At 38.1% G+C, this 15,087-nt stretch overlaps 1 protein-coding gene and 1 long non-coding RNA gene across 4 annotated transcripts in view; both read right to left on the reverse strand.

The window, feature by feature from the left end:
* Positions 1-236: 236 nt before the first annotated feature.
* Positions 237-1,664, reverse strand: LOC130430770 (uncharacterized). The gene is made up of 6 exons (XR_008907915.1): positions 1,520-1,664; positions 1,349-1,429; positions 1,132-1,229; positions 708-761; positions 482-619; positions 237-334 (listed from the first exon to the last, which is right to left on the reverse strand). It is a non-coding gene; the product is annotated as an uncharacterized LOC130430770 (long non-coding RNA).
* A 5,869-nt stretch (positions 1,665-7,533) lies between these two features.
* The window catches only part of tle2b (TLE family member 2, transcriptional corepressor b), a 33,376-nt gene continuing 25,822 nt past the window's right edge, over positions 7,534-15,087 (reverse strand). For all 3 annotated transcript variants that reach the window (XM_056758293.1, XM_056758292.1, XM_056758294.1), the window contains 10 exons: positions 14,389-14,547; positions 14,170-14,302; positions 13,925-14,094; positions 13,462-13,538; positions 12,678-12,927; positions 10,964-11,211; positions 10,728-10,875; positions 10,057-10,207; positions 9,783-9,859; positions 7,534-9,454 (listed from right to left, as the gene is read on the reverse strand). In XM_056758293.1, coding sequence (XP_056614271.1) covers positions 9,347-9,454; positions 9,783-9,859; positions 10,057-10,207; positions 10,728-10,875; positions 10,964-11,211; positions 12,678-12,927; positions 13,462-13,538; positions 13,925-14,094; positions 14,170-14,302; positions 14,389-14,547 — 1,521 coding nt within the window. In that variant the 3' untranslated portion in view covers positions 7,534-9,346. The remainder of the gene's footprint in view (positions 9,455-9,782; positions 9,860-10,056; positions 10,208-10,727; positions 10,876-10,963; positions 11,212-12,677; positions 12,928-13,461; positions 13,539-13,924; positions 14,095-14,169; positions 14,303-14,388; positions 14,548-15,087) is intronic.

The raw sequence follows: 15,087 nt of genomic DNA on the forward strand, positions 1-15,087 counted from the left end.
CCTACTACACATCATATGCAAGCTTAGCTTTTAAAATTATATTTAAAGTGACTCCAAGTTAAACAAAGTGTTTAAATAGTAAATAAATACATTAACAGTAAATGATTTGTTTGATGATAAGAAAAACTCTTCTTTATTTATACTATTTATAAAAGCAGCTTTAAATTCCAGATCAATTTCAGAAAGATTAAGAAATCTAAGCTTAGAAAATATTCAAACAAATTTAAGATCATGCCATTTTTTTCTTCATATATACAATTTTTACAATATTCAGGTCTTCATTGTTGTACCATGTTGATCTCCAGGTGTTAAATGCAGCAATAGATCCATTTGTCTGGAAACACACAAACAAGCGATTACACACACACATCCATTTAACACATTTGAAGAGTTCATATGTTTTCTGCTAAATCCCACAACATAGATTAATTCATTTATTGCTATATTTTAACACAAATGTCAGCGGCTTTCCAACACTTACAATGCCTGCCTGTTGTCTGTACATTCACAATGCTCCAGCTGGTGGGGCAGCTCAGATGTTTGATGTCCAGAAGCCTATTTAATTCATCCAGAACCAGCGCCTCCACATGGATGGTGACTGATGTGAAGACTTACCCAGCTGTTCCAGTAAAAAGAAAGATGAGTAAGCACTTGTTTTATTCGACTCAAACTTTGAATGATCTAAAGTGTCATAAAGAGATTTCTACCTGTTGAGCTTTTTTGACGAGAGATGTTACACCATCAGACAGATTCTTATGAAGCTGAGATATTGCAGGAAACAAAAAGAAAAGACAGTAAGAAGCAATAAAAGCTCTCTAAGACTTTTTTGTTGGTCTTCGATACATTAGATCTAAAGTGATAATTCAAGAGAAACATTACGAAAGTCTGATTAATAAAACGTGAACGATTAATAAAACACTACTCGCAGTGAGTGATAACTTCAGTATGCTATCATCACTGGGTGCAGGCAGGGCGAGCAGTCGGATGGGATGCAACACATCCAACTCTGCTTGACCTGCCTGCACAAACCAACATACATCACTCTATTATTTCAATACTATTCCTAACATGTTTTCTGTAATCTTGTCATTCAGGATGTGGAAGTGAGATCGGATGTATATGAGCACTGACCAAGTCGTCCAGAAGCACCTGAGAGACCAGTAGGCGCGGAGGCTGAGTATAAACAGCATCCAACAGGACGACAGGCATCAGTGGGCGGAGACTCTCACCTGTTGACAGGTAAAGATGTACATCCTCTATAAATACTTCAGAGAGAATAATAATGTGATTATGAAGGGCTGATTTAGCATCATTTACAGAATGAGAAAGATGTAAAGAGGCTACTGACTCTGAGCGAGGACGCCCGGCTGTCTACTGTTGGGCTGGAGCGCCAGCTGGTTTGCAGGGTGAACGTCAAGGCAGGGTGAACCTGTCAAATGCATAAATTGACATTCATTTTATTACATTAATTGTTATTGGATTTTAATCTCAAGTAATCTGTAATAGTGGCTCATCTCACTTGAGGAACAGCAGTCTTAAACTGGAAGTGATTCACTGATGCTGTCCTGCTTCTCAGGCTGGGTCTTCTGCTCATCGTGGTGAGACCGAGTGACCCGCATCGCCCTGCCGGCAACCGTATGTCCGTTCATGACCGAAGCAGCAGTAGTCGCATCTTCGAGGGTGGAGAATCTGACAAATCCAAACACTCTGCATGCGTCCGGCCTGCATCATCAACTGAACAGAGAGAAACACTGTTGAAGTCTTTCACTTGAATCGTTTATTTACAAACCCAATAAAACAATAAGCATCATACCTTGTCAAAGGTTTTAAAGTGGCCAATGGACCTTCATAACACAAACCAAAAGAGCTCAACTCTACACGACTGGACAACACAAAGTACACGAAGTACAACTGAGATCCACTTAGACTAGCTGGTCGTCCAACAACATGCCATTCCTCTTCTCTGCCGCGGTGGCAAAGTGGACAAATTCATAACCTTTGGATCCATTTGCATCACAGACCACCTTGACAACCAAGATGAATTCAGACATCAACACATGATCTACTTTATATAAGAAAACATCAAACTGCTGATATGACCTTGCAGGACAGGATCTTCCCAAAATGTGAGAAGCTGTCATGAAGGCGGACACCATCGATGCTGTTGGCCAGACCCTTGATGATGTTCCTGACCCCAGTCATCCTCAGTGTGGAATCACACTGGGAGAACATGATTCGCATGGGACTCCCCCGAAGATCCCGACACATCAGGGTGTCCATGGCTCTCTGAGGCAGAAAGACGGAGTATAAGTATAAGAATATAAGAGACAAGAGATAGCAAGTTTATTTTTATGGCACATGATTTACAGGTAAAAACATCAAACAACGAGGCGATCTTATCATTAGGTAGGCTATGCCAGATGGACAAGAGTTTCCTCCGATGAACGATGTCAACTCACAGAATGAGAATACATTGAATACAAGAAATGTTAAAACACGACAAAAATATGACAGTAAGTAATACGATGACAGATGTTTAAAGTGATACGCAGATGACAACATACATCGTTTTGTGATCACAAAATCTACAGTATTTGTAATATGAATAAAGTTCATTGAAATAGTTAAAATGTAAGTAATTGTTTGAGTAACATATAATCAACAAATGAATAAGTCGCTGGAAAGAGTTGATGCTTAATTTTGAGTCATTTAAAAATGAAGATTCTATGAACATCTATGCGAGTGTGGCCAAGAATCATGATACTAAAACAAAACATTATACAGTTAAATAAAGGAGACTAAGATGAACAACTTAAAATGAAAGAAGAAACTGACACAAAATATGAAAAAACGAGAAGCGTAACTACGTATTTAGGCTCAAAGAACGCCTCCTTCAAAGCTGCGCATGGCCCACAACAAACTAACGATTAGTTTATTATTCATTTTTATTAGGCTATTTATAAATGTACAATTCATGATTTGTTAATTTGTTAATAATTATTTTAATAAAATGATGTGTATTTCTACACAAAATTAAAATACAGAGCGATTTACAGATTTATATTGTTTAACTTTTACTAACACATTCTTGTTTAATTTTCAGGTTTAATTCTATTGTTTTATTAACTTATTTACCTTGTTTTTACAGGTTCTCTGCTCACATAGTTCATAGATGTTTGCGTTTCTTGAGCGGAGAATTTTGGTTGGATGCGTCTAAATTTATTTTTAATTTGGCAAAAGTTAAATACGAAGTTTACATTAAAAGATGTCATTATGTATAATGAAAATAATGCTTTCAAATGTTTGGAATACTTATATTGTTAATTCATAAACAAAAATGTATTCATTCTTCCTCAGTTATCAAGATGTAACAGAATTTGATTGTTTATATCCTCGTTAAAAATTTAAAAAGCGTTAACATGTTTGAAACATTATAATAACATATTTAAGTCTCCCGACCCCAGCACTTTATACGCTATGCTTTGCACAATCGTTTTTTTCATCAATAAAAAAAATGCAAATGGAGTGCAGGAAGACTGCAGGAGAATTTATTTTTTGCGTTGTTTACGGTCCCTTAAATCGATCAAACTGATAAATCCCAAGAAATTAATCGAGTACCAAAAGTAGTTCTCGAAAAAGGTTTTGACTGTAAACTCGGGGACAAGAGGTTTGTAAACCTGAGTCTGCGGTCTGGAGCCGACCAGCCAAGAGTATGTGACCACTTTGTCACACTGGTTTAATACTTGTGTAGCTGTCAGTGCTAGGGCTGTCACGATTATGAGATTTTGCAAACGATTAACTGTCTAATAATCATTGGGATTATGACGATTAATTGTCTGTATTAGGGCTTTGACATTTAATTATCCTACGTTTTTTATTCGTCTTTGAAACGACTATATTGTTCTGAATATAAGAATATATTTTCTCTTAAAAAATGATGTCATCATATATTTAAGGTCAAGGTTTAAGCCGCCAAATACGTGTAAAACGAGTTTGATATGGAGTTAATTGAAGCCACCATTAAAATGCTATCAGTCATAGAAAATATTTTTTCTCACTTGCAAGACTACAATAAAAGTTTACCTCTATTAAAGTAATTTTGGTTTCCTGCATGATTTTCACATTTAGATAGTTTAAATAATATTAAATTGTACTACAGGCTTTTTATGGTATATGCTTTAATATTTTTTTTGCAGTGATTGATGGTACATTTTACAAGTATTATCATACTTTAGTACAATACATCAACTAAAATATATAAAATACAGGCACTGCAGCTCCCCCGTGTGTCTTCCATAGAGATGTGCAATAATCGCGATGATCTAAAACAATCCAGATGAGGCCAAACAATCTCAACAATTACATTTTATTTAACAATTATATTTTATTTAATAAACGTGACAGCCCGGTATGTTTATGTAACATTAGCGATTTCCGTAATCGTACTTTTAATGTTTTGAAGTGTGTTCATCATTTACTACTTTAGTAAATTGTAGTCTATAAAAGCTCGTAGGTGCCCCAAAACTGTTTGTTTTCCTAAATTCTTCAAAATATATCTAATTTTAGGTTTAACGTAACAACAGAACAGGTTTGAAATGATCTGATGGCGAGTAAATGATGAAAGGTTTTTTTTACCTCTGTGTAGGGCCCCCAAATAAAGACTAAACTTAGAATTGAATTAAACCAAAGACATAGTAAGCTATACAATGCTGGAACATCAATTCTTTTGGTTGGTGGTCTACTCTGATGTTTGATTGCACAAAATGTATAAAAAAATTCACAAACTGCTTTTTCACTTCACAAATCTTTAGTGAATTTTGAAATGTTCTTGTGTAACTTACTTGATCTTATTGAGTGATCTGCCCTATAGCTTCAGTGAGCAGCAGCTGTCCAGAGCCTTCTCACCCCTTGGAAGCATCATCAGTGCCAAGGTATGACGTTTATTGTTTTATTGGGATTAGTAAATAACAATTCAAGTGATTGACTTCAACGAGTGATTCTCTCTGTTCAGTTGATGATGGATGCAGCAGAGGGTTTGGATTTGTCAGCTTCTCCACCCTTGAAAGACGCGACTACTGTGTGATTGTCATGAACGTCTATACAGTTGCTGCCAGGGCGCTGCAGGTCACTATTGTCTGTGTCTGAAATCACATACTGTGACAGTGTGTACAGATTTGGATTAAGTACCTACCTATTGACTGAATAGTGTGAGCGGGTGCAGAATGAATACATTTAGGACATAATGCATCCAGCGTGTTTTTATTGTCAAGTGACCTGTATGCTCATTGAGCTATGATGTATTAACAACAGGCATTGGTAAACAAGCATAATTAATCATGAGGTACATATGAAAAACATATGCCTTATAGTTTTCATAGAATAACACATTGTACTACTAGAGTACAAGAGTGATGTGGGTTTGTGTGTGAAGGTGAATCAAGGCATGTTTGGACTTGATCTTTGTCAAACCATCACAGCAGAGCTGCAGCGCTCCAGGAACTGAGTTTGACACCCCTTACTTAAAGGGCTCATATGGCGCGAATATTTGTTTTTCGTGTCTTTGGTGTGTTATAAATTGCCCATGCATGTATTAGACATGTAACATTTCTCAAATTAAAGTGTCGGAACAAAAGATGCATTCTAACTAAAAGCGCATGCTCACCCAGACCTGCCTGAAACGCCTCGTGTAACCATACCCGCACAAATCTACGTCAGTTCGTGGTAGCATTTGACTAAGACCGCCCAAATGTAGACGCGAGTAAGGTGGGCGTACTTGTAAATCTCATTGTATCGTCACCAACTAAAAAAGGAATGGTCACATTTTATTGAGAACACTGTTCCAGAAAAGTACAATCCAAATGTTCAAGTTTTCGCAGCGCATTTCACAGACGATTGCGTCACGAACAAGGAAGAGAGATTAAGACCGGCTTTGCGCGGAAGCTTTGGTTAAAAATTGGGGCCATTCCAACCATTAGGCTAACCCTTCGCTGGCGCTTCAGATTCGCAGCCTGTAAGTATATTTTTCATTGTGATTGACTTTGTTTCTATCTGTTTCTATCTGTTTCTTTGTGACTATTTGTTTCTGCTTCGAGCTTGCTTCCATCTCACACAAAAGCTGTATACTCTGATGTATATGGTTGTTTGTTAATAGTCTTTATAACGGCATATATAAAAGGTAAAACAGTTAGCTATAGTTTTTAACAATTTAACATAATATTTTTTTATAAAACCTTACCAATCCTATACATCCTGATCAAGTCGCGCTGGCAAAGTTGTTGTGAAAATTCATTTTCCGTATCAGATTCGGGCTCGAATTGATATAAGGAAATCACAATGACATTTTACCACCTGTCTGTCAGTACAATTGGTTGGGAACATCATGTTCCGAATATGGTAAGAGGCGTTACATTAGTATTCGACCAATCACAACGAAATGGTTAACTGGCCAATCATAGCACACCTCACTTTTCAGAGCGATGAGCTTTGTAAAAATTAGCGCGGTGTGTGGAAAATAAAGCGTTTTTAACCTTGAATCGTTTATGCACATTATATTACATCTAAAACAAACCATAATATTTGTTTTAGCCGAGTCCTATGACCCCTTTAAAAAGACAGCTCACCTTAAAATGTTAATTCTGTTGTCTATTGCTCAATCTCAAGTTGTTCCAAACCTGTAGAAATTCCTTTGGTTGAACAGAGAAAGAAATTTGGAAGAATGTTAGCAACAGATTTCTGGGAGACCTCTGACTACCATTTATTTTTACTATAGTAGTCAATGGGGTGTATGCACACGGACGGTGATGTACGTCCTCTAAATTCTCAGCCAGCTAGGTCACTTCTGCTCTCGTAGTACAAAGGGGATTTTTCAATAAGTGATAAAGATGTGTTTGGTAAATAAAGTTCAAATTTCAGTGAACCGACAGCAGTATGGGTGAGCATAGACAAGTGCCTCTGTGATCATGCCTCTGGGAAGTGCAAAAGTTCACTTTGCTTTTTTTTCATATTTGTTGATGTACCTTGAAACGGAGAGCCTGAAGTCCTTCTTTTATTTTGTATGGGGTATGGCGAAGTGTTTGAAAAATAAGAGACACTTTGTTGATCGTAGTCCTATGTGCATCCTCAAGCGAAACGCCATTGTTGTAATAAGTCTGGCTGAGATTTTAGCTAAATTATGTCATCAACCCGTATGCATAAACCCCAATGGTGCCCAGAAATGTCAGTTGCTAACGTTCTTTTTAAAGTCTATGTATAACAGAGAAATTAGATTTATACAGGTCTGGACTACTCTGAGGTGTAGTAATTCATGACAGCGTTTTCATTTTTGGGTGAACTATCCCTTTAATAAAATCTAATGATTTTTATTTTTATTTAAAATCGGAAGAAATAGGACCAAGCCCTTGTGACTTGTACTGGCCAATTAAAGACCTCCGGAACAATGAGGTCATTGACTTTTGACCTGTGTTTTGGTTTCATGTCTTAAATTTTTCATGCACATTATATCATTGAAGTGCTAAAGACAACTCAACAACTTCAAAAGATGACCATAAGTTTAATTTTCAACGTATACATGTCTTTTACATCACATGGGAAGTGCTACAGAGGGATATCACAGCGAAGGTTTCGAAAAAGTTCCTTGGCTTTAGACAGTCTTTAACAGAAACTTGACAGTGTCCTCATTATAGAAACATAGATTAGATAGATATAGATATTATGATAACATGACGTCAAAGACAGATCGTGCATTAAGACGGTCTATCCCAAAGACAAATTTAACTGTTTGCAGGCAGCAATATTTCAGCTATTAATAAAAAATTAATAAAAACACACTGCACTTTCTGCATAATAACAGACTGATCAAAACACTGTAGTAATAATGCTTACTATTGCCATAAGAAACCTAATGATTTCCTAATGATTTCCTACAACTCTTTGTAAAGCTCACAAGCAAAAAACATAATTGGACTCATTTGAGTACTGGGAAAAGCTTTGCAGATAAAAAGAAGAATGAATAAGAATAAATGTAATTAAAAAAAAATCTGTTCCCAGCAGGATGTTTGACGGTAGATCCGGCGTGTTGATTCAGTCAGGTTGGCCATAGCTCTGCTAATTCATGGTGTGCACCAGGGATCTGTGATTAACCCTCTAAATCTTTCAGATGAGAATAGGTTGAATTAAAATTATCTTTACATTTAAATATAATTTCTTTAAACCAATTTCTGTAGCTACCCAAATATGACTTATCAGTATTCAAGCCAATAATGAAAACGAGTGCAACATCTGCATGGTAATCCAAGAGAATTAAAACGAACAACGGCCGTGGTTGTGAGTATTTGCAGCAAGCATTCTGCGTGATTTACCCGTGCTCCTCATTAGACACCAGCTTGTGGGAGAAGGAAAATGAAATGCAGGTTGGTGAATTCGTCTGGGATTTGCCACATGAATGTCTAATTGGGTTGGATAGGAGAGCAGAGAATTGTTTGTGTGCCCGTACTGCGTTCAACCGGAGATGCCCCCAAAGTGAGCCGGGAGCTTCCGAACAGTTCGTTCCCTTTGGGGAAATGCTGCGCTGTCTTGTATATATCCCATTATGGTGAGAGTGTAAGGCTAATGAAATGATTGTCTGCTGTTGCTGTAAGTAGGAGATCCCTAAATACCCGCTGTCTTCTATGTGGCTTTCTCTTAGCATAGCATGCTATCTGGAGACTGTGCTAATTAAACTCGCAGCTCACTTGCTATGTTCAGAAATGAAATACTAGCATACTGCTTAATGTGGAGAATATACTATATACTGCACACTACTTTTAAAAATAGCATGTTAAGAATAGTGCACCAAAATATAAGAATTCTCTCAATTTACTGATGTTCACGCTATCTTGGATGTAGAAGATTCATAACTTTAAATCTCATTGGTTCTTGTGTGTCTCAAGAGAAAACACGGCTAATTTACCACGGCTATGCTAATTTCACAAAGCAAATAAATATGTAGATGGTCGTTGAGTATTGCTAGTCGCGTAAGTCATTATCGCAAAATAACTGATTATGTTGCTGGAATAATTGTAATGATTGAACATTTTTCCGTGCAAATGACTAAACAAATGTTTACCGTTTTGTGCCGAATATACTACAAAAGGCGTATAGTATGTTAGTATGCCATTCTGAACAAAGCCACTGTCTTCCTCGATCTTATCTAACTATCGGAGTAAAGGTGATAAGATGGGATGAATTGACCAGGTGGTATACAACGGACCGAAAACAGAAGAGCCATGGTTGCCTGCTTCGCTTTCCGTGATCGTGCAGTGCTCGCCGGTTTCGTTTTTCTTCCAGGCATCTCTTCTTCTCTCTGCGTTTAGTACACCACCTCATACACGGTGGCTTTCTTATCCCCGGAACCCGTTACAATATACTTGTCGTCTGGGGAGACGTCGCAGCTCAGGACTGACGAGGACTCTTTTGACTAGAGGGAGACAAAATGAGATGTATTCACAAATAATGATAAGATCAAGTTAAATCTCACTTTGTCAGTAGAGGCGTGAAACGATTTTCACATTTAAGCCGACAACTGCACGCATGAGTGAAACAAATGGCGAGTCGCCGAGGGAGATCCTGCGTCTCGTTTAAAAATCAAGCTTTATTCTTTTTTGGTCACCTTGGATGAACAGAACATTTCCTATCTGCTTGCAGCTGGTCTTTTATTTCGCTGTGTGCAGAATTGAAAGGCGCATTCTGAAAGAATGACTGTAGTGAAGTGAATTTTCAAAAAGTGTGACCGACACACAACACACCTGGAAAATACTCGCTCCATATGGTGTCCTCCATGCATTGAGCAGATTGTCCTTTCCTGTGCTCACAAACCACTTACCTACAACACAGGAAAAAGAACAACATCATCACCATCTCACGATTCAAATCAAATATCACTTATTTCAAAGAGTTTACACAATACATGCCCATATAAATACACAGGATGAATAGAACCAATGGATGAATAGTAGTTTCGAAACCACAAGTTGTACAGGAAATCATTCTGTCAAAATGAATCGCCATAGTGAGGCGTACCGCAGTAGGCAAACTTGAGCGAGAGAACGCAGCTCTCGTGAAGGTGCAGCTGGTATTTGTCTGGTTTGGACACGTGCAGCACTTCAACATTGCTGCTCTCCATCCCCACCGCAAGCCACTCTCCCGTAGGACAGTAACCCAGAGAGAAGATCTGTGTGCACAGAAGTTAACTCATGAAATATTGACATTATGTCATACTGAAAATAGAGGCCAAGTACTTTAAACCCATAAAAATTTCACTGTGCATGATATACACCGAGTGGACACTTCATTAGGCAGTACACTTATCTAATACTCGGCAGAATCCCCCTTTTGCCCAAAGAGCAGCCGTTTTTTTCATGGCAAAGGAAGCTTCAAAGAGTCCACACAGCTCTAATAGATCATTGGTTGTAATATTTCTGTACCCATGCTTTACATTTTTAACAAAAAGTTGCCTGTGAGTAAGCCGTAGTTAGTAGACCCCTTGCAGCTCCACCACGGACCCCCGGTTGAAAACCCCTGTCTTAGGTGATTCCGTTTTCAAACCATTGCATCTGGCAATGACAAACATTCAACAGCAAGTCACTTTGATCTCTCTTCCTCTCCATTCTGCTGTTCAGAGCCTTCAAGAGCCTTTAAAAACAAGTGAAATATTGACTATCGACATCTATCCATTCCCCAAATGTCTGTACCTGTGAGGTGAAGTCATGCTGCTGGAGCTGCCGTCCCTCTCTCAGGTCCCAGCAGCGCACTGTGTTGTCCAGACCTCCCGTCCACAGTTTGGTGCCATCGTTGGAGATGTCGATACAACTGGCTCCATCTGTGTGGCCCTGGAATTGCCTATGGATGAAAATACAAGACCATCACATCTGAGTTCTTCATATTCAAGCACATTGAAGAACAGAGTAAGTTCAGAGTGTTTAGATACCTGACAAGCGTTTGGTTGTGCAGGTCCCACACCACAATGTTTCCATCACTGCAGCAGGAGAAACAGACCTTGTTGTCTGGACTGATGGCCAGAGCGTAACATGCAGGAGCCGAGGATGTTAATTCGGCTTTGATACGTGGAGTGGGTGTGGCCAAGTCCCAGATTGACAGCGTACTGGCTTCGCCACCAACTATCAAGGTGCGCCCATCTGGGAGAATCTTACAGGAGCGAATGTAATTGTCTCTATTCTGATGGGATAAAGGGTTTGAGAACAGTTAGTTAACAGGATACAAAGAATAGGACAATTTTCAATAATTTCATATTCGAATATTTGAGCTTGTAAAAAAACAAATATTTGTTTATTTAAGTTAAGTTAATAAAGATGTTTTTAAATTTTTATTTAGTCACAATTTCACAACAAGCTTATAAATATCTTTAAATATTCATAACACACTAATATTATATCCTGTATATAGGTTTTTTTGATGTTGAAAAAATAAGCAATGTTGGAAAATAAGAAAAAAAAACATTAAAACGGCTATTAAACCTGCACGGAGCGAAATCATACAAAAACAGAACATACAATACAAAAAACAAACAAAACTCAATGACAGTCTGTGATAAAATGCTTATCTTGTTTATTGTTTATGTCTGTTCTTGATAAGAAAAACAAGCATATTGGTCTATTACTCTGGTGAAAGTTCCTCGGCCGGTTAACAAGCCGACAGCGCAGAAAACACGTTGCTCTTCTAACTCTCTTCAACAAAATGCAGATCTGACAAGAATATCTGCCTTTATCATGTGTAATGTTGACAATAAATAAAGTAAACAGGCTTGATAACCCCATGGCGACCGATAAGATCCTAAAATACCCTGCAACAAAGACGGATCCATTGTAGTGCTTATTTCCCTATTTACTACGTTAGCGTCATCTGAGAACGACATTTACTAATCCTGCTGATCACCAACGCATATAAATATTGTTTCTTTATCGTTTAATGGTCAGTGTCTGTCATGTTCAGCTTTGCATTGCATCTGCATCAATAAATAAAATCAATTTAGTTAACTAAAGAATTATAGAGTTAATTTTATTTAAAGGCGACGACCCTATTTTAACTGATTAGGAGGAAAATACAGGATTTTAGGTATGGAAAAAGCTACCAGTCTTATGCCAAGGCCAAATTTATTAACATGAGTTGCAGTGAAATGTTCATTTTCATGTTTCAAGTTGCTGAAATTAGCATTACCTAAATTTTTGAATGAACGCATATGAATTTACAAAGAACAACCAACAAGTTATGGTTATAAATGAATTATTGTTAATCATTTATTTTACGTTGGCATTTTTATACTTAATGTTAGTAATGTTAACGAATTCTTTGGCTCACCAGTTTTTTAAATTTTAATATGGTGATGTGAGCCGAGCATAACACGGCCAGCCGCCGGTGTAAACGTACAATTTTTAAACTAGTTTGCAATCTGAGTGAACAAAGATGCAGGAACACATGCAAATGATTTTTTATATTTTATATTTTGAAGTAAAAAAGCATTTAATAAAGGCTTATAGCGGTAACCCTGTGGTGACGTAGTGTTTTATTCTCATGAAAAATATGAATATTCAAATAATATTTTAATTTTCGAATAATTATTGTGGATCGAATATTCAAACATTTCTAAACATCCCTAATACAAAGGAAATTTTAACATGATTTACCAAACAGTCGAGTTGGGCCATGGGACTCTTGCTGCCCGGTTGGCTGATGTCCCACACTTTGACGCAGCCTTTGCCGCCCGTGTAGACGTGACGTGTGGAGGTGCTAATGGTGACCGCACACACCACATCTCCATGACTGAGGGTGTGGATCTGACGGGCGTGCCGTGGGATACCCGAACCAAGGAGGGCATCAGGAGGGAAGGGCACGGGCTGCATCTGACCATCCGCACTCACATGGAACGAGTAAGCGCTGGAAAGACAAAGAGGTGTTTGGTTAAAAATAAATGCACATAGTGTTATTATTCCATATTTCTATTTGGTATTCCAACAATGAAACAACATGAGGGTGAGCAAATTTATTTGGTATGTGGCCAATTATAACTGAAGTTATTTCCATATATAAATTGTAGTAGTAAAAAACAGCCACATTGATCCTAATGGTCAGATGGAGGGTAGAAAATGACCATGAAACTACTTTCTTTAAACAAACAACTAGAATAGAGCTTATTTAAAATAAACAAGCTTATTTAAAACAGAAAAAGTCCACCAGCCCTAGTTAGACAAAAAATACCTCAATTATATTGAGTGTGTGAGTAATAATTTAACGTCTTGAGAATGTTTGCCTGAACTCAAGGGTTTTTCACATGTTTGCTGTTAGGGTGGGAGCTTGTGGGTGGAATGCTATTATAAGGGCTGTATTATAAGTGCGGCCAATAATGGCAACACTACAACAATCAATAAGCCGGCATGACTCCAGTGTCACAAAGAGAGAAGAGAAACTTACGGTTTTCCAACAGTGGAGCCAGGCAGTGATGAGGACAGCCCTGACGGCCTAAGATGTGAACGAGATTCATACGCTACCTGCGAGTTGAAAGAACTTTTTTATCATTAAACATTTTTTGTTAACACATACATTGAAATTTATATTTCACATCATTTTCTTTCTTTCACTAAAATTTTAACTGTATGATATCATGTAGAAACTTGTACAAAACCTGATGATCAACATCCCTATCTTAATTTACTTATATTTATAACAGCCCCATTTATTTTATAACAGCCCCATGTATTTTAAGTGCATAATTGGCAACATACAAAAACATGTTACAAACTGGAGTCTGAGTCAAATTTATCGTTTGCTTTGATAAATAATACACCTTAAAAGCTGAATAAAACAAAGCCGTACTTGCAGTTAGCATTTCTTTACAGCTCCATAACTCGTAGTGTATTTAAACAAGGTGCATTACCATAGGGCTGCGTGTGTAAGCACTGGCAGCAGCGCTGATTTGGGGCGAGAGTGTTAATGAGCCTCCGAACCCGCCTGGACTGGCCAGCTCTCCATTGAGCCCAGAATGGGACACCATGCCAAAGTGAGCTGGGTAAGAACCGGGTGTCATAGTCAAGGGACTCCGCAGGGCTGAGAAACAGACAGAGTTAATAATCGAACATAGTTATACCATTTGTATTCAGATGTAGAAGAGGGTCTGGTTACCTAGAGGGTCTGCAGAGGAGGCCGGTTTGTTGACTAGCCGTAAACAGGAAGTGCTAGGACCGGGCATCAGGGGGTCATGGTGAGAAGGTGAGGAATTGCCTGATTTAGAGGAGGGCGACTGGGATTTCTCTGTCTGCCAAAATAACCAGACAGTCACCTTATGTAGGAAGTGATGTTAAAGTATGTATTTTCATACAGTAGGTGTGACGACTGTCATACTTGCACTGTGTCCTTGTTTTTGCTGGGAGGTGGGCTGTGTGGTGGGGTGCCTGGTGGGGGACTGGGAGACCCTGGGAGCTCCTTTCTAAGGGATGGGGCTCGGTCAAAGCCGTTACCGTGAGGAGAAAGAGGCACACTGCCCACGGGCGAGGAAGCTTCCTGGGTAAGAGAGATAGAAAGATCTTGGTGCTTACACATACATGTAAGAATAAGAAATGACGTGTGCATGAAGTTAGAGTAAGTGGTTAGGTGTTCGTTTATTAGCATAATCAACAGTTATGCTAGCAAACACTGCTAGATAGAACCTTCAGCAACAGATGTTGTGTTTACACACACATTTGTTGACCTGGATAAGCTGGAGTTCAATAACAAAAAGATTCCATCTATTTACTTTCTCTCTTTATCTGTTTCTTGGTCTCTTTTCCATTATGTCATTCTCTGTATACTGAAAAACTGAAAAAAAAATAGTTTCTTTGTTTAATTCTTAGTGTGGAATGTTTTTGTCTTTCAATGAAGTAATTGCTCAGTGGGGTCACGTAATGAATAAAAAACGTTGACCAGCTCCAGCTGCTCTGATTTGCCTTCATGATATTATCAGCAATTATGAAACTGAATAACATTTAATAAATATGATTGATGTTTGATATTTATCAAATAATTGAGGAACACAGCTGTAGCGTTTAACAGTACAATACATGA

The sequence above is a fragment of the Triplophysa dalaica genome, chromosome 10, assembly GCF_015846415.1.
Source record: "Triplophysa dalaica isolate WHDGS20190420 chromosome 10, ASM1584641v1, whole genome shotgun sequence".
Classification (NCBI taxonomy): domain Eukaryota; kingdom Metazoa; phylum Chordata; class Actinopteri; order Cypriniformes; family Nemacheilidae; genus Triplophysa; species Triplophysa dalaica.